Source organism: Apteryx mantelli, chromosome 16, assembly GCF_036417845.1.
Source record: "Apteryx mantelli isolate bAptMan1 chromosome 16, bAptMan1.hap1, whole genome shotgun sequence".
Lineage (NCBI taxonomy): Eukaryota > Metazoa > Chordata > Aves > Apterygiformes > Apterygidae > Apteryx > Apteryx mantelli.
The window spans coordinates 19,098,634-19,117,166 of record NC_089993.1 but is presented as its reverse complement, the minus strand read 5'-3'; the positions used below and the strand labels follow the sequence as shown (position 1 = coordinate 19,117,166).

The 18,533-nt window shown below is 47.6% G+C and overlaps 1 protein-coding gene across 1 annotated transcript in view; it reads left to right on the top strand.

The window, feature by feature from the left end:
• The window catches only part of CACNA1H (calcium voltage-gated channel subunit alpha1 H), a 255,797-nt gene that overhangs the window by 207,528 nt on the left and 29,736 nt on the right, over positions 1 to 18,533 (top strand). The window contains exons 17-26 of the mRNA XM_067305989.1: positions 1,254 to 1,688; positions 2,409 to 2,509; positions 2,932 to 3,055; positions 3,196 to 3,264; positions 3,377 to 3,561; positions 5,991 to 6,117; positions 6,715 to 6,840; positions 7,581 to 7,670; positions 8,845 to 9,037; positions 17,497 to 17,648. Coding sequence (XP_067162090.1) covers positions 1,254 to 1,688; positions 2,409 to 2,509; positions 2,932 to 3,055; positions 3,196 to 3,264; positions 3,377 to 3,561; positions 5,991 to 6,117; positions 6,715 to 6,840; positions 7,581 to 7,670; positions 8,845 to 9,037; positions 17,497 to 17,648 — 1,602 coding nt within the window. The remainder of the gene's footprint in view (positions 1 to 1,253; positions 1,689 to 2,408; positions 2,510 to 2,931; positions 3,056 to 3,195; positions 3,265 to 3,376; positions 3,562 to 5,990; positions 6,118 to 6,714; positions 6,841 to 7,580; positions 7,671 to 8,844; positions 9,038 to 17,496; positions 17,649 to 18,533) is intronic.

Below are 18,533 nucleotides of genomic sequence, written 5' to 3'. Positions count from 1 at the left end.
GAGGCCTGGTTCCCTCCACAGTGTTTTAGGGTTACAGCTGGAACTCACTTGGGCACAAAGGGTGTGAAGCATTTGTCCCCACCAGCACAGCAGCTGAGCTCCAGTTATGGTTCAGCAACCCTTTTGGAGGGGAAACAGAGAGGAAGCGAGATGTGAGCTAACGGATTGCAACCAGGTGCTCATGGAGGGGAGAGAGCTGGCTGGAGTAGACTGCTTTGGCAAATGATTTCATCTTGCCTGCACCAGGGGAGCAGGAGGGCAGCTCTGTGAAAACAGAGGGAGCAGAGTTAATAGACAAAGTGGATTGCTGCTGCTGCTTATCTGTCCTGTTCCCCTGCTCTGTAACTGCAATATCGTGTTCAAATCAAGGCAGCGGACCGTGAAGGCACTTCACGCAGAAACAGAGCCACTATCCCCTTTGGTAAGCTGCTTAGTCAAGGTAATGCTTTTGAAAAGAAAATAGAGATGACTCTGTTGTTTGCCTTGAGGTTTCATGGGATTGTGAGTTGCTGGAAAAGGTTGCTCGTGGTTTAAATCCTTTCTCTGAGAGCATGTCAGTGCCACCAGCCAAAGGAAGATGAAGCAGTCAGAGAAGAGTTGGCAAACAGTGGTGAGAAGGAGGAAGGTAGTTTGCCTTGTTTCTGTGCCAGGAGGAAGCCATGGAGGGAAAAGGAATTTTCCTTCTAGTTTTTCTGCTCTGACCTTAAGTGCTCTCACCCTGGCAACCACCTGCGAGCCAAAGTGCAGTGACACACCGATCACTGGCAGAAATTTGCTGTGAGAGACACACTCATTGCACCTCCTTACGCAGCAAATTAAAGAGAAGGTAATGTGAATGCAGGCACAATGTCCAACAGGCACTTGGGTGGCTTAAGTGCTGGAGCCCCTTTGGAAGCTGGGGGAGATATGTGCTGAAACCACTTTTGCAAGAGGAAAGAAAATGCCACTTTGTCGGTTGCGTCTCTGGGTTCAGTTTTTATGAATAACCGATGTTGCCAGTACCATAGGAAATCATGCAGCATAGGGAATTGGTAGGTGTGCTGCAGGTGTAGTTTAAAGAGTGTCTCCAGTGGGGGCTCAGCTGGGTGCTTGGCTCCCTTCTTGAGGCATTGACATGATAAAATCAGAGTTGTAAGGAAAGCTGGAAGGGGAAGACGACTTGCAACAGGGAGGGTCCTCCAATCTGGGCAAAATGCCGTTCTCTTTGGCCTCCTCCTGCAAATGAAACCTCAAATGCTTTCCTCCTCTCTCAGTCTAGCCTCCGCAGTTCCCCTTGCGCCAACTGGGGGACCAGCAGCAACTGGGGGAGCCGACGCTCAAGCTGGAACAGCCTGGGCAGAGCCCCGAGCCTCAAAAAGAAGAACCAGTCAGGAGAAAGAGAGTCCTTGCTCTCAGGGGAGGGGAAAGGCAGCACAGACGATGACTCCGATGATGCCAAGTCCAGCACGGTCAGCAGGGCCTCACTGCACCGCCGGGCAGAGTCCCTGGACTACCGCAGCTCCCTGGACCTGCCTGAGCTGCTCCAGCTGCCTACCATGCGCCACTCGCTCAGTATCAGCCCTGTGGCCGTTCTGCCTGCCGAGTACCAAGACTGCAACGGCAAGATGGTGCATGTCCCCAGTGAGTTCTTCCTGCGCATCGACAGCCACAAGGAGGATACATTGGACTATGAGGATGACATGGAGGATGTGAGTTCAGGGGGAATTGGGTGCTCATGTGTTAAGATACTTTTCCACTCCAGGAAGGCTGATTAAAAATCCAGCTCAGGCTCAGATGTGTTGCTGCCTAATAGCTGGTGTAGACAAAATGAATGAAGATTTGAAGGATGGGCCTCCATTTCCCAGAGAGTTTTGTTAGCTAATGGGGTGGGGTGTTACATTTCAGTGGTCTCCAACAAGGTAAAACCACAAGAGGATGTGCACACATTTGCCTGGTCTTTTGACTGACTGAGATTGTTCCTCTGGCCCAGCATGCATCCAAAATTGAGCTCTTTAGTTCACAACAGTTAGCTAGTGTCTTTGCTCACAAGAGCTAACTGTTCGGCATCTCATATGTTGAAAACCCAGAGAAAGGAGTATTCTCTCCATTACTTAATTTTTTGGTTGTTTGAGGTCTTTTTGGTTTTGACAGAACTTTGTATCTCAAAATGGTGCCTGCCCAGAAGTCTGGCTTTGTCATGTTCATATCTCACTGTAAGTCAGCTCCTTTCTTCCACCCCTTTCCTTTCTGGTTTTCTGGAAGAATGCAGCATCCCTTCCCCATGCCTACCCTAGCTCTCTCACAAATGCTGGGGCTCCCTGCAGGCGCTGTGAAATGCCAGGTACTGCCCCCTTTCACAGGGGGATTATGATGGCTGAAGAGGCAGAAAAATAAAAGAGGAAAAAAGGTGTTTCTTCTTTTCTCTGCAGAGTTACTGCTACCGGATTCGTAAAGTCCTAGAGCCCTACAAACCAGAGTGGTGCAAGAATCACGAAGATTGGTCCCTCTACTTGTTTTCCCCACAGAATCGGTAAGAAATCCCAGTGAAATGCCAGGGTTTTGAGGTAACTGAATACTGCATATTTAGCTAGCCTTTCCATGGGAAAAATTCCTCTTTGATGGAGAAGCACTGAGAATTTTAGAAATTTGACTCCTGATATTTAGGTAACATTTCTGTTATATGTGGACAGAATCACTGCATGGGTCTTTCCATGCCTGTGTAGGAAGAAGAATGGTTTAGCCATCATTAATAACATCCATCATTACATCTGTTTTTCTGCATTAATAATAATGGCTTCAGGAGTTAGTGCTTGTAGATAGACTAGCTTACCACCTGGGCTGATGCTGGTGACACAGCTGCCATGGAAGGCTTTTGAGGACAGGCCATTAGGATGGGAATCCCTTGCTGATCCAGTTATGTGAAGGACGTTTTTCTCCCCTTCCTTTCTGCAGGTTCCGAGTGATGTGCCAGAAGGTCATTGCCCACAAAATGTTTGATCATGTGGTGCTGGTCTTCATATTTCTCAACTGCATCACTATAGCGCTGGAGCGACCAGATATAGACCCACACAGCACGGTGAGTGCCTGAGTCATTTTATTGCTTGATTCTACACTCACATCTCAGTCTTGTCAGGGAAAGATCCCACGAGATGAAAGATGTTTATTTTCTAATCTCTTTAAATAACTTGCTACTTTCTGTTGCTCTATGTTTTACAGGAAAGGATATTCCTAAGTGTTTCCAATTACATTTTCACTGCAATCTTTGTGGCTGAAATGATGGTTAAGGTAATTACGTCTCCATCTCATGATCCTTGGTGAGACCTGGCAAAGACTGAAGACATGACATAGCTATGATTAAGCTGATTAGATTTAAATGTGCCTTTTCTCCTGGTTCTAGGTGGTAGCTCTTGGCTTTTTCTCTGGGGAGAACACCTATCTCCAGAGCAGCTGGAATGTCCTAGATGGAGTCCTGGTCTTTGTATCTATCATTGACATTATTGTCTCCATGGCATCGGCAGGCGGAGCTAAGATCCTGGGTGTCCTTCGAGTGTTGAGACTTCTGCGGACCTTGAGACCTCTCCGGTACTTTCAGCAATAGGGTGCCTGGGTTTGTTTTGTATTGACAGATCAAGGAGTTTGAAAAAAATGCACATGATCCATCAGGGCTTTGTTTATGACACAAAAAGCTGAAACACAGTATAGCTAGAACCATCTTTGGTGAGCTCTTATCTAGTGAAAGTGTTTGAAAACAGTGAAATTAGTTCTCGTATAATTCATCTTCACCAGCGTGGAGAAGGGTGGATGGAGTTTGGAGCAAGAAGTGTTATCAGACTCAGGCAGTTAGTGCAGCGAATGCCTCCTCCACTCTGCATTTTTATCACCGTTTTACAAATCAGTCTGTCTCCTCGTTAAACTGCACAACCACGCAGTCATTCCCAAGCAAGGAGGTTGCGTTGGCTAGGAGTGAATTTGCAATTGAACAGGTGCTGACAATAATTTGATAAGCTTCAGCATCTATACCTGCTCTCCTGTGCCTGCATATCTAACATCACTGCAAAACAATTTAGTTCTCAGCTAGGAAGAAGGGAGACGCTTTCAGTATTTGAGAAAAGGAATAAAGGCAATTTGTATTTTGTTTACGACGATGCAATAATAAAGGGAAAAGGAGAGTGTTAATGCTTGGGGGATTCTTATCAGCTCACAGCTCCTGCTCCGCTTCCATCCTGCTCAGCAAGAAACACAAGCCTTTTTTCATGAAATTTCATTAGAAATAAGATAGGCCCCTCCAGAGACCTGTGGGCTTTCTGATGAAAAGCTGCTTGCTGCTTGCTTACGAGAAGAGGCAATCTTGTTTAGGCCCATGACCGTCAGAGCAACAGCTATTTGTCTGCTGCTCTCCATTTCCTTAGTGACAAGTAGCTTTGTGAGTGTTTCTGTCTTCTCTCTTGCTCCCACGCCCTGTTCTGCTGGCAGCATCACGGTCCCCTTGCAGTGCAGGCTCATCAGGAACCTGCTCAGGGTCGCCTTCGCCTGACCTGGCAGGTACCTATCTGACAAATATAATTAGGAACAGAAATCAGGGCACGGGCAGTTCATAAGCTCAAGTAAGGGGAAAGGGGGGAATTAGTCTGAGAAAATAGCTAGGCCAGAGCCTATTAACAAAGAGGAATTAATCACCCCTCACGCTGGCTCTACTTACTGTGGCCTCTGCTAGGTGTACTCCAGGGACCATGCCTAACACTTTGTAGGTGCAGACTGTCACATTACTTGCTACTGAAAAGACCTTGTTGAAATGCTTTTCTTCTAGAGGAAGGATCAGCTGCCTGATATTACCTAGTGATGGGCACCGGCAGGCTGTCAGCCTCGGCTGTCTGCCCCCCGTCCTTGCAGCATGGGTCTCTGCTCTTTTCTCTGCGTTTGGCAGGCATGAAAGCATCATTAGCCATGCAAGTTGAGGTTACCTGCAAGGACTCTCACTCTCTCCTCCCTGTAGGCTCCTCCTAAAAAAGCCTTGATGTTCTTCAGTCAAAACACCCACCTTCCTGGAAAAGCTCACTCAGGCTTGTTACGCTTGTGTGTGCAAACACATTTTTCAGACCCCTATGGGAGAGCCATTCACCAGGCACTCACTCAAACAGAAAAAGAAAACACTTGCTTTCCATAATACCCAAAACCTGCTTTAGGCCCTGCTCAGAGCATGTCTGGCCTCCCAGCTGCCTCGCAGCAAGCAATCCCTGCTCTCTTTAATGGGATGACCCTTTGGCTATGGAGCTGTTGGTCACAAGTCTCTGTTGGCCAAGAATCAGTTCAGGAACTAATTAGGAAACAAACTGAAATGACTCCATTTGAAATGGTGTCACGGGGCCCAGGCTGGTAGGGCAGGTGAGCACTTAAGTGTTGCCTTTGAGAGCTCGGGGAGTCCCACTGATGGCAAGGTAAGCACATGATTTAGAGCCTTGTTTTTGAGGATGGTGGAGCACCTGGCAGGATGAGCGTTGGATTCACCTACTTTTCCAAAGAGCCCTTTTCAAGGACCTCACTTGTGCCTGTGTTTCTCCCTCTATAAAATGAGGACGAGACATGTTCTCTAGTGCCAATGTAAAGCTCTTTATACATGTAGTGTTTAAAAGCAGGCTCCTGCCTAGCATGTGCTCCTCCACTAGGATCAGAGAGGGCTTGGAGGGGACCAGCTTTCTGGAGCAAATAACCCTACAGTGGGAACCTGCGCGATAGCCTGCCTGTGAAGAGTATTCCTCCTCACTGTTCTCAGTAAGCAATTGCCCAAAACCCTGCCAACATGATTTACACTTCTTACACTTTTAATTCCATCTAATGTAACTGTAGATGTTTTGGTTGTCCAAATAAGTCACTAATCATCTCTGAATAGTGCCTGCAGATAGAGGAGGGTGGTATTAGTTTTACTGCAGCCCAAGCCGAGGAGGAAAAGCAACCATGTAGTAACAGGACGTGCATAAAAACTAAAAGCTTTATTGTTCCACCATGTTTTTCAGAGTCATCAGCAGAGCCCCAGGTCTGAAGCTGGTGGTAGAAACCTTGATCTCCTCCTTGAGGCCTATTGGGAATATCGTTCTCATCTGCTGTGCTTTCTTCATTATCTTTGGGATTTTAGGGGTGCAGGTACAGTATTTCCCAAACCTCTTGCAATCTGCAAGTGACTGCTGCAAAAGAGAATCTGTTTTTCCCACCACCTGGGGTTAATTTGGAGGTAACGAACTTAAATCTCATCAAAGGAAGATTTCAGTTAGATATTAAGAAGAAAGAGCTAGGCCTTGGAAGAGGTGCTCTGGGTGGGGGTGGCATCTGCTCCACTGAAGGTCTTTAGACCTCCCTCAGGAACAGCACAGAAAGAGCTATGCCTGCCTGGAGGGTAGGGGAAGGAAAAGATAGACTCTCAAGATCCCTCCCAGCTGTGTGTGCTAGGATTTATAGGATAGCTCTTTCTCTAGAGAGGAGATTCTCGTCCTGCCAACAAGACAGATCAGGCCTTCAGGATCCCCTTCCTTCTTCTGTGTCTGAGGCAATACACACCTATGTCCCAGGACCTGAGTTTTCACCAGAAGTGGTTTTCCTGCCTTGAATGTTAAGACAGGTATCTGAGCTGGGAGACAAGAAGATGAATTTGAACTTAGCAAACAGCTCTACCAGGGGAAAAGAAATATAAATCAGAGACAGGCTTTCCAAAGTTTGTTTTTTGTCTTTTCTTCTCAAATGCAGCTTTTTAAAGGCAAATTCTACTACTGTGATGGTCCTGATGTGAAAAACATCACTACGAAGACTGACTGCACTAATGCACACTACAAATGGGTTCGGAGGAAGTACAATTTTGACAATTTGGGACAGGTAAAGTCCTCATTGCAGGGGGTTTCTCTACCAGGCTTTGATGGATGAGCACTTTGAATGTATTCCTTGAGGAGGCTGTGGAACCTTCACCATAGGAAGTTTCCAAGAACAGCGTAGACATTCATCTGTCGGAAGTGCCCCTGACTCAGAGTAGGAACAGACCAGGTCACCTCTTATGATCTCTTGCAGCCAGACTTCCTGGGATATACAATTCCTTGTTTATGGGAGATTGTTGTCTTAATGCCACTGTTTTTGCGTGCAGTTCCTTGTGTATGGGCCTCAGTTGTCATTTTTAATCTCTTGACTCCTAGCCATTATGCTTGCAAAGGAAAATAATAAGGTGCTTTATTCTGGCAAAAAAAAAAAAGCAAGAGAGCCCATAGAAAGAACTGGGATATATTTAAACTTTTTGAAATCTCATACTTTTTCAAATCTCACGATATTTAGCCAGCCTGACATGCTGATTTTTGATCACACTTTGGTGACCAGATAGTCTGGTGTGGCTGAGCAAAATTAAGCCTATGTGTGAGGGAAAAGAAGTGTAACTGACCATAGTTTCCTCACTTTTAAGATAGATATGCAAATAGGTGAAAAGAAGACGCATTATGTTGCATTTCACCAACTCCAGGCCAGATGATGTGTTAGGAGCTGTGGACTGGTTTTACTGAGCATTGTCTATTATTATTTTCTTGTCTGGTGATTAAAACGCAGGACCAGTGTGTTTGTTTTTTTTCTTACAGGCTCTCATGTCCTTGTTTGTCCTCTCCTCCAAAGATGGCTGGGTGAACATCATGTATGATGGTCTGGATGCTGTGGGTATTGACCAACAGGTAGATATACTGCAGAGGTCAGGAGTGTTGCTCCCTGGAATCCCATGCCTGGATGACTTTGTTGTTTGAAGCCCCAGGGAGGACCTCCTTGAGGTCCTGACTGTCCATCAAGTTAGCAAGGGTTTCCGCCCTCCACTGAGTATCTCTTACAGTAGCTGCAGCCCATGTAGTACACAGCCGAGCACTGATGGGGTTTTTAGAGTGATAGTACTTGAGATGGGACACTGGGCAGCAGACATCCCCAGAAAGATTTCTGGGACTTTCTTATGCAAGTTCATCAGAATGGCATTGACATGGTTATTGGAAAACTTACAAAATAAACCCTGTTTTGTCCCTACACCGTTGAAGTGCTGCAATAGCTATAGGAATAAGTCGGAATAGAAGAAGAGGGCAGAGTAAGTTTTACCCCAGCCTCTGCTCTTTCTTCTTTTAAAACATACATGTTAAATAGCTAGTGGGAGGAGGATCTGGGCCCTCCAGTTGGACAGGAGCTGAACAGGGAGGCAGAAGACAATGCCCTGGGGCTGACTGTGGTCAGACCAGAGCCACTCATTGCAGCATGTGCCATTGCACTATGGCTTTCTGGAAGGTACAATGAATATGAGCAAACATATATGAGATGGAAAACTACCAGGGATGTTGTGAAGAAGAATTGCTAACTTTGTGTGGTGTGAGGCTTTAGCAAAGGAAAGCAAAGGGTGTTAGATGAGTAGCACCCTACTGTAGCAGCAGCAACACTTTGCACTTAATTTTCTGCTGCTTCTGAAGAACTCAAAACAATTGAGAAACATTACCATGGGCACATACCACAGAAAAATAAACTGGAGCCTATCTTTATCTAAAATGATCTCCCAGGTGGGATGATACACAGCCACTGAGATCTTGTAAGGGATTTATTTTAAGCTATATGAAATAAACTCCAAAATAATGAAATCCTGTAAGCCAAATTATCAGGGGAGGAGGGGGGCATTCCACAACAAAGGCAAAATTCTAGTGAGAAAAGGAAAGAGAGGAAAATGTTCTGGGAAAAATCACCTAACTCCTCCCAGCCCTCTCCTCCTCCCCACAGAAATCTACTGTGCTGTCTTGTTGCTACAGGGTACCAGATATCCCAACTTATACACATCGTGTCTTTGCTGCTTCTCTCTCCTTTTTCTCTTCCCCACTTCACTAGCCCATCCAGAACCATAACCCTTGGATGCTTCTCTACTTCATCTCCTTCCTGCTCATCGTCAGCTTCTTCGTGCTCAACATGTTTGTGGGGGTGGTGGTGGAGAACTTTCACAAGTGCCGGCAGCACCAGGAGGCAGAGGAGGCCCGGCGTCGGGAGGAGAAGCGGCTGAGACGCTTGGAGAAAAAGCGCAGGAGTAAGGAGATATACCTGTCTGGTCGGTAGACTGCGTTACAAACCAAAATCTTTCTGAGCCCTGCCTGCTCCCAAAGCAAGACTTTCATTTTCCTTTGGTTTTGTTTCCATGGGATTCAAGAGGCTGTTTTGCTTCGATACCTCTTGAGCGGTACCTTAAGTCTTGGGTTGCCAACACCCTGGAATTGTCCTTTACAAGCCTAGTGTTAAGCATTACCTGTTTACTTGGCTGGGGAGCAGATACTCCTCAAAGCAGAGTCCTCTATCAGTGATTAGCACGCTTTGCAAGGCAAAGGTGTCCCGAAGGTTCCCAGGCACCGAGCAGGTGCTCGTGGTGTGACTGAGTAAACAGTTGCAATGCTTGCTGCGCACGTAAAGGCCAGTCCCAAGGGTAGCCCTGTGGCTTAACGTGTCGCTTGCATCTGATGATGGTGGTGGTTTGATTTATTAGTTTTTTTCTCAGACCAAGTAGTTGCGATGCTTTTTAGCGTCCTGGCGCATGGCCCCGCATGCCACAAACATGCTGCATGAGGGCATGAACAAACCAACAGCCCTGGGGAGAGGAATGGAGTCCTGAGATGGGGCTGTTCAGAAAAGTCGTCTTTGAAAGATGTCCATTACAAGAGATGCTTGCCCCATCATGTGCTGAGGGAGCCCTTTAGTGCTGAACAATGTGCTGGGACTCAGTCAGTCCTTGCAAACAGGCTAGATGGAAATGCTGGCCAGATGCAGGGCCATTAGGATGCAACAGAAAACTTTTAGCTGAAATCGGATTCTAGTGGATCTATTAGGGATAGTCAAACCAGTCCAGGTCTCGTTTCTTGACCCAAGCCTTCCCAGGGGCCCTCGCGTATTAATTCTCACCTCCACTGCTCCTTGGCAGGCTCCACCAGGGACAAGCTGCTTATAGCACTGCATCTGGTGAGTATCCCAGAGATACTGCCGGGAACCCAGCCATATCAACTTCCCAGCCAGTTTTGTGCAAACAGGGAAAGACTGTGTTAGACGTTTGCCAGCATCATTCAGAAGTAAGTGAAGGAACATAGCCTGGCCACTGTGATCAGAGCTGAGCTTAGTCAGGGATAAGGCTTGAATGCTTTCGGCCCTGCTTGCCACAGCAGCCCTGTGGCTCTTTGCCTATAGCTGGGCTGCACTGTGTAAGGGCTTAATATCTCCTCATGACAAACAGCTAGTTGTCCCCCAAACATGAAGCCATAGGTATCCATTTTCAGCAGGGAAAACTGCAGTTAGATTGAAGAGTCTTTTATCTGGCTGTAATGACATAGCAATCAGAGCCTTTGCTAGCAGAAACCTCAGCCCCAGCCAATTTCCTCCATCCATCCACACTTGAGGGAGAAGGCAGGCAGCTGGGTCCACCACGGCTCCTCTCCTGCTCTTCTACTCCTCTTCATTATAGTCATAGGAGACCTCAGCACTAAACATCTGCACTGTGGTCTCCACAGAGCCTTAATGGCAGATAGACCTGACACTAAGTAAAGGCCAAGCCCATTTCATTTTAGCTAGTCGTGAGTTAAGTAGCTGGGTTAAAATAAAACCCTGCCTAGATCAAGCTAGCCAGCCTCAAACAACAGTTGAATCTCTTCAGAGATTTAGAAGAGTTCAGATGCAGTTTCATTTCTCTTCCCATTTCAGTTTGTGAGTTTGAGATTCTGGCTAGGATTAGAGGTGGAAAATCCTGAAGACAGCATTTCCAGCACAGTAAGGCAAATAAGTTTTGGACTCTCAAGAGACCTCCTGCTTGCACAGAATTTCTACCCCAGATGTGCTGACCCAAGAAGAGGCTCAGATAAATTCAGATGTTATATGAAAAAAAAAAAAAAAGCTTAAACACAGACAAAGAGCAAAAGCATCTTCAGAGAAAATAGATTGCTGCACGGGTAAGGAGGGACAGTTTAATCACAGCCAGTTGCTGTTCCTGATTAGTAGGTAAATCTTATTACAAGCCTCTTTGTGGCTCACTGCTCAGACACCAAACAGAGCCAGTCCCTGTCAAAGTGATGGACATTGTTCTGTTGCCCATCTTTATGCAGCTATCTTGAAGGATAGAGTCAAGGAGATATTTTAGACTACAGACCCAGGCACTGCACAGATGTGGAGCGTAACATTTCATCAAGAGCACACAGGGAGGAGGACAGCTTTCTGGAAGGGGATCAAGTCCAATATAGCAAACAAGAGTCTAAATGTTTGGTCATGTTTAGGCCTTCCAGGAGGTTACCTCATGATCATCTGGCTCTGAGGTCTCCTACCTGCCCCTGTTCAGCGTGGAGAGCTTGGCATCCAAATTTGAATTGTTAACAAAGTGAAATCACAAAGCAGATAAGCATCTGTTGTGGTTATTACTGTTATACATTTTAATGGCTCTTTTTATTTGAATGAGAGGAGTTTTCATCTTTTGGCTAATTTAGAAGATGAGGAGTTTGGCAAAAAATGGCAGACTCAGAAAGATGGGAGATGTGGTGGGTGCCGCGTGCGGCGGTGAGTCTCTGCTGAGCATCGGTGTGCGCGTGCCTGCATGGGACACCGCTGGTGACAGGGGGGGTGGCCTGCTTTCTTGGTGCCAGCAGCACCAGCTTCCTCACCCACAGTAAGGAATGGGTGAGAGAGGCTGGTCCCGAGGGGCTGGAAGGAGCACGGGAGACCAGTGTTGGTGCGGAGGAGCAAGGGGGCTGTGCTGGGAAGCCAGCAGAGAGCCACCCTTTCCCTTCAGCTGCCATTTCCAGCATAAGGGAAGGAAGAATTAGGGCTGTTTGTAAGACTAAAAGCTAGCAACTAGCTAACTAGCAAATGTACTGCCTGAGCAGTGTCCATCCGTCTGGGCACTCACCCCGTCTGCCTGGCATCTTGTCCTTGTGTCCCGTCACCTGTCTGCAATGTCCTCTGTGTGCAGCACCTGTGTGTGTTTCTGTGTGTTGAGGTCTCCAGGCATCTGTAGGTACCTACGGACACAGAAATGCACCGTTTAGACATAGCAGGTCCCTCTTGCTTAGCCTCCTTTCTCCTCTAGGCCTGCAGCGGGCCTTCCTTGAGCCCTGCCAAGCGCTCTTCGGCCGCCGCCGGCTGCTCTGCCGGTCGGCTCCCACTGCCGTCTTGGTGCTGTTACGTGGCAGAATAGCAGCCTCCTGCCTGCGTCCCTTCGCGTTCCCGGTGAGGGTGGACCACCGCTTGGGACGCTGCTGCCACCTCGACGGAGCGTTTCTTTCAAGGCTGAGCTGTGGCTTCGAGCCACGGCTGGGGGAGGACAGCTGGGCCTGGGCTGCGATTCCTCTTGCTGCGGCGCTGCACAGCCGTATGCCTCGTCCCCGGCGGACAGGCGGGAAGCATCCTCACCGGTGCATGGGGAGAGCAGGCAGCGCTCGGTGCCTCTTCCCCACGCACGGACCAGGGAGCCTGAACATCACAGCACCAGCCAAAGCCACTGCAGGATTAGCCTGTCCTGGTTTAGGCTGGGGTTAATTTCCAGGCCTTTCAGGAACGTGGCAGGAAGGGATCTCCGAGCCCCACCTCGCCGCCTCAGACCCTTTCAGAAAGGTTGCTCATTCCCATCTCAGAGCCCGGTTCAGGAAGGGGTTGGGACAGGGTGACACCCCACACCCCTCGCACCTCGCCTCCCTCGGTTCCCGCGACAAGCGGCGCTCACAGCACCCGGCGATGGAGCCCTGCAGACCCGAAACCCGAGCGAGGCAGAGGCTCTCTGCCCTGCACGAAGGAGCAGCAGCCACCGCAGTGCCCAGCCGGCGCAACTCGGCTGCGAGAAGCTCGGCTGCCAGCGGCCAGGGCCAGCGCTGCGAGCGGGAGCTGCGCAATGGTGCGTGCCCTTCCTCCCTGCCCACCCCTCCTCTTCCTCGCCGGTGATGTGGCAGTAATGAGACCGTCGCTTTGTGAACGCTTTAGAAATCCACACGCCGCAGGCACTGTTTGTGTGCTAAGTACCTATAATAGTACTCCAGCACTGAAATAAGGCGGCGTGTTTGCCAAAATGAAATGAAAAAAGAGAACGGGGGTTGGATATGCCTTAGAAATGCATTGGATGTGTTTTTAAAGGCAGAACTGTAGGGCGTACTTTTTCATGTGAAGGTAAAAATTCAAGATAAGCTAAAATATTTCCCTGGCATAGTCACTACCTCCATCAGATATATCTTCTATGTAAATAAGTGTACTGTAATTTAATAATCCTGTGGCTCCTAGCCTTTTAATGAGGTTCTCAGAAGACACAGACTGAAACCAGCCTCCCCAGATTAAAGTTTTTGATTAAAACCACATGGATCAGCTTGATCTTCTCTGTGCTCAGGACACGGGGCCAAATGCAGCCCTCCTGCCTGCGCTGTGAAGCCAGCAGCCCTTGGCCCACGGAGCAGATCGTGATGTCGGGTCAGACACAGGCAGTGTCGGGGGCCTCAACGGCTGCGAGCGAGGTCTGGAGGACACCGCATGCCGAAAGGAGCGCAGGCCCCGCTGGAAACACCAGCCGTCCGACACAGCCCGGCGGGGAGGCCCGAACGGATGAGAAGAGATTGCGTTTCAGGTCTGCGACCAGGTCGCTGCTCCCTGGACAGACCCCGAAAGCTGAGAACTCAGAAAAGCCAAATGCTGCTGTTCCCAGGTTTCCTCTCTGCACACGAGGAGCGTGGCCACGGCCGTGTTTCTCTGACTGAAGCATTTCCCAGCAGAGAGCTGAACGAACGTCTAGGCATCACAGCTTGTGGAAGGAAGAGGCCGGTGTTGTTTTAAGACCCAGCGGAGCTGCCTTTCGCAGCACTGACTGTATGTCAGCCTTTCGCTCTAGGGATGAGCAATCATGGGCAGCACGCAGAGGTATTTAGCATTAGCCTGTCCTCTCAGTGCCTCAGCCATCCTGGATCCTGCAGAAATATTTGGGCTGTAACTAAAAATTTGGGCACTGTGTTTCTGAGTGTTTAATATTCCCAGCTAGGGAATTATCAAACCATCTTGCTTATTTTTTCCAGGCAGCTGCAGGTATAGAACTGCTCTGTGCCAAGCACACGTATAAACCCATTAGGGCTTTCTAATGTTTCATGCAGAGAAGAATAATGGAGGAGCTTTAGCTAGCAATTGTAATGCCAGCTGAAATGCTTTTTAGCTAGGAGACAGTGCTTCATTAATTTTCATGTCAGCAGAATCTCAAGTGAAGAAGTTTAAGTGTTCTTCAGGGAGGTGAGATTTAAGTATTAGCTGACATCCGGAAGCAGGGGCCAGAAAGGGGCATGGTTTTCCTTTTGTCTATGTTTAATGGTGTCTCCTCTCCCTCCCGTGTCTCCAGCAACTCAAGCCATCAGCAGCGGTTGATGGGGTAGTTGGCTGTGTTTGACGTGTCTGCCTGTTGGCTGACTGGAGTCTCATCCCAGAAACTGTTTCCTTGGAGAAACCTGGCACAGATTGTGTTTTGCCTCCTGTGATGAGTGATTTTCCTCGATTTCCCCCTTTTGCTGTGCCACCTCCGCAGCCCGCTGTCCTCCTCGTGCAGGCTCTCCTGTAGCCCCCACGTCTCTGAGCTGGGCAGGCGGCCGCGGTGGGTGCGTGCAGTGGGCTTTTACACCCAGACTGGGCGGAATAAGCTGGTATATTAAGAGGTGCAAATGTGTGTCTGTGATTGGGCTGATGGGGCCAGAGAGTTGCAAAGAGTCCCTTGCTGTGCTGTTGATCGAAATGAAATTCCTGTTCCTGAAGGGACCGGGAATGAGTCGTGACCCGGGGCTGGGGGCCGTGGAGCTCTGAAAGGCAGACCGCCTCCGCGCAAGCACATCGGAGCTGCAGTGAAGCCGTGCGGCTGATCCCGCACTGCTTTCACCCTGCCGCAGCCCCTCAGCCTTCCGGGGGATTGCCCCAGCCTAACCTCGGCATAGGCGAGAGCCGAAGCTGGCCTGTCCTCCCTGCACACCCCTGCGCACCACCCGCAGCCTTGCATGAGCAGTATCTCCTCTAATGGACATTGCATGGGTTACTGCACTGAGCATGACGGTGTTGTTGCATGTGCTTCCAAATGTCGTCAACTTTATCCCAGACTGTCCTTGTATGTGTGTCCCCGAGAGAAGTTTCTTTTTCATCTGTTGAGCTGGCTTCAGGGGTGTAGAACAACCTAACTGCTTAAGGCATTTCCTAGAGCCCCCTTATCCCAGCCCAGGTTAAACCTAGCCCAAGTTTTCTGGACAGCCAGTTGATCAGGCTTAACCAGCACTGAGTACTGGCAGAGGCTATAGATACAGACCTCTGAGACCCTTTCATGCCCTAAAGCAGATACTCTCCGGCACGGCGGCAGGACTCCTCTTTGCCATTTGGATATCCAGCCCCTGCAAAGAGAGTGCTGTCTTGCTGACAGGCAGCCTAGAAGAATTTCTGTTCAGCAGCTTTACAGTGGAAGGTGTCTTCTTGGGATTATGCTTTATGTTAAGAATTATGCAAAGAGTTTATAAAATTTAATAAACAGCCCATTTTTTATTGAATAGTTAATCAGTGGCTGTTTCTGTTCAGTTGAAAAAGTAATTGCAATCACCTACAGCCTGTTTTCCCCATGTGCTGATAGCCAATGTTTTCACGCACTGCCCGTCACTGCTAATAGGCTTCTGAGATCCATTAATCAGCTGTTCATTAATAAATAGACCCTTAATATAATATTCGACTGTTTGGGGTATTCTTGGACCTCTCAAAAGGTGATTTCTTGCATTCCCAAGAAGACGTTTCCAAAAAAAAAAGAGAGAGAGAATTTTGTAGTCCTGAATACACATGAAAGCATATTGTACAGACTAAAGTAAATATTTTGCTACAATATTTTTATTATTGGTTTTTAGACGCATCAGAGGATTAGCCAAGCTCAGTAGCAAAGACGAACATTCCAGTCCAAGATGACTGATAGCATTTAGGCACATAAGCAACACCAAAATGCATTCAAAAATAACTATGTTTGCTTTCATATTGTTTTTTCCACTCCCATTAGCAGGAAAAAAGAAGCCTAGGTGACCTCACTCAGAAAGAAATGTTTTTTAAATGTCTCCATTTCACTTTCAAGTACCAGAAAAAATAGTAGTTGAAAGAGAGCAGCAGATTCAGTTTCCTTTTATCCAATTTAATGTACAGTTTTGGACTCTAATCTGGCATCAGCTGCACTACAAAAAGAAAACATTTCAAGAGTCACTCCATCTGAAAGATATTAGCACAATGAGAGGAGTGAAAGATATATTTCAGGAGGACTGAGTGCTTTTGAACTTATTTCTCTCTTTATTTTTAAGGTTAAGCTACTTTTTTCATAGGTTCTCCTGCATTTAAAGCTGAATTTGCCGAAACATTTGCAAAAAACACCTATTAAGAACAATCGTGCTCTGACTTGGTGTGACCTGAGATGTCTTTTCCACTTGCAAAATCTACAGTAATGCTGAGTTTGGCCTTAAGTACACTCTTTGAATATTTACATTTCTTAAGTTTGAAAAGAATTAGACTCCATCAGAATGACCACAGCCATCCTGTGGTCACAGTCTAATTTTAGAGAGCCACAAGCAGTAAATACAATCCAGTCGCGGGGCAGTGTCCAAACACTTACTTTGGAACAGCCCCTGGAGCTTTGTCATGTGCAGAAATTTCCCCATTTCAAAAGAGATAAAGGAGGAGTCATGACCAGAGGCAGAGATATAAAACTGATGTGTTTGTGGCCTGAATGGTTTTTTAGGCGCAGCCAAGCCCTTGTTGTTATATTTGCAAAGGAGCTTGTGCTGCCAGTCTTTGTAGAGACAGATGCAGAGCACCCCACTCTGTTGCCATTGGCTCTACCCTGTGTGCCAGTAACCCTCACGCATGTGTCCTGCTTTGCCGCAGGCATTGCTATGTTCTCTTTAGACCTTTATAATACACCAAAAGCCCACTCTCACTGAAGCTGAGTTGAGGTTTTGTTCTTATTTATGTGGAACATGCCTGATGTCAGCTGGATTAGAAGAGATGCATGTCAGAGTTCCCACCAGCAAGACCTGACCTGGGCCTTTCCACCAAACAGGAGTTGAAGCTTTGCTGGGTTTGAAGCTTTTCTCTTGGCTTCAGGTCTTGTTTCCATCCTGCTTCTCGCCCTTCCTGGTTTGTGACAGAGTCCTGTTAAGTGAAGAGGTTGTTCGCTAGCCTGAGATGAAGCAGTAAGAACAGAGAGCACTTGCAAGAAAAAAGTTGTCAAGGTTATACAGGTCACTTCTGCAGGCCCAAGAGGTTTGGCTCAGTCAGATAACCCAGCTACAGTTTTTGAAGTCCTCGCTGCTGGGTAGAAGTACTTGGCCGTTTCACATGGCTTGCTTGAATCAGTTCTTCAAAGGACCTTGCCCTGCATCCAGGCATGTGTAAGACACTACCAGCAGGTCCTGGTGTGGTTGTGATGACTGCCAGCGTGCTGCCCAGCTGAGCCGTAGGGCCTGCATTCATTGCCTTGCCTTTCTTTGTCTTTTTCTGCAGAAGCCCAGCGCAGGCCTTATTACGCTGACTATTCCCCAGCACGGAAGTACATTCACACCCTCTGCACGAGCCACTACCTGGACCTCTTCATCACATTCATCATTGGGGTCAACGTCATCACTATGTCAATGGAACACTACAACCAGCCGAAGGTAAGAGCCGCCCATCAATGCATGGGATGTGAAACACAGCAGCAGGGGTGGCAGTGGGCTTGAGGACCACATGCTGTTCCCATGGGATGCCAGGATCAGTGACATCGGCGAGGTCTGCAGCCGGCCCCACTTCCCTGGGAGCGTTCCCTGTCACTTGAGAGCCTCAGCAGACTTCAGACACAGTGTTGCATGTCCGTCTTCCTCTGGGGCCAGCTCTACCATTCAGGAAAGAGCCACTTGCGACAGCCAGAAACTTGACTCTGCTATCACATAGGTCAAGGCCAGAGCTTCTGAAGGCAGTGATCTGCTTTTGCATACAAACAGTAGTGCATCAGGCTCATGGAGAGTGAAATAAACTTGTACTAGAAAAAAGATCAGAGCAAATATTTCCTCTCCTGATCCCAGCAATGATTTATCCTCAGGCTGTAAAACAGTCCAGAGTGTTAGAATATTCCATTAATGGATATAAATATGAAGCTAATGCATGCAGAGCAAAAAGTTTCTTTACCTCAATGAATTTGAAGTAAACCAACTTCAAGTACAGTGATTTTTTTTTAATGTATCCTAAAATCCTGTTTTCCCAAGAAAACATTTGGCATAAATCCTATAGTCCATGGATTTGTCGCATATATAAACCTTCCATTATATCATCATTCACAGAGATCTAGGCTCAGTGTTTGCTTTTTTACTATTGCATGGTCTGCCAGGTAACCTGCAAATGCCTCCTGGAAACTAAGCCAAGGGGGCACGAAACCACAGGATAATGCGTGTGTTTTTTGCTTCTGGTCTGTGTACTTTTCTGCCCCATAATTCCTTTACGTAACAGCCTCTGTTTCACATGTAAATGTTATTTATCCAGATTAGATCTTATTTACACTTGTTTTA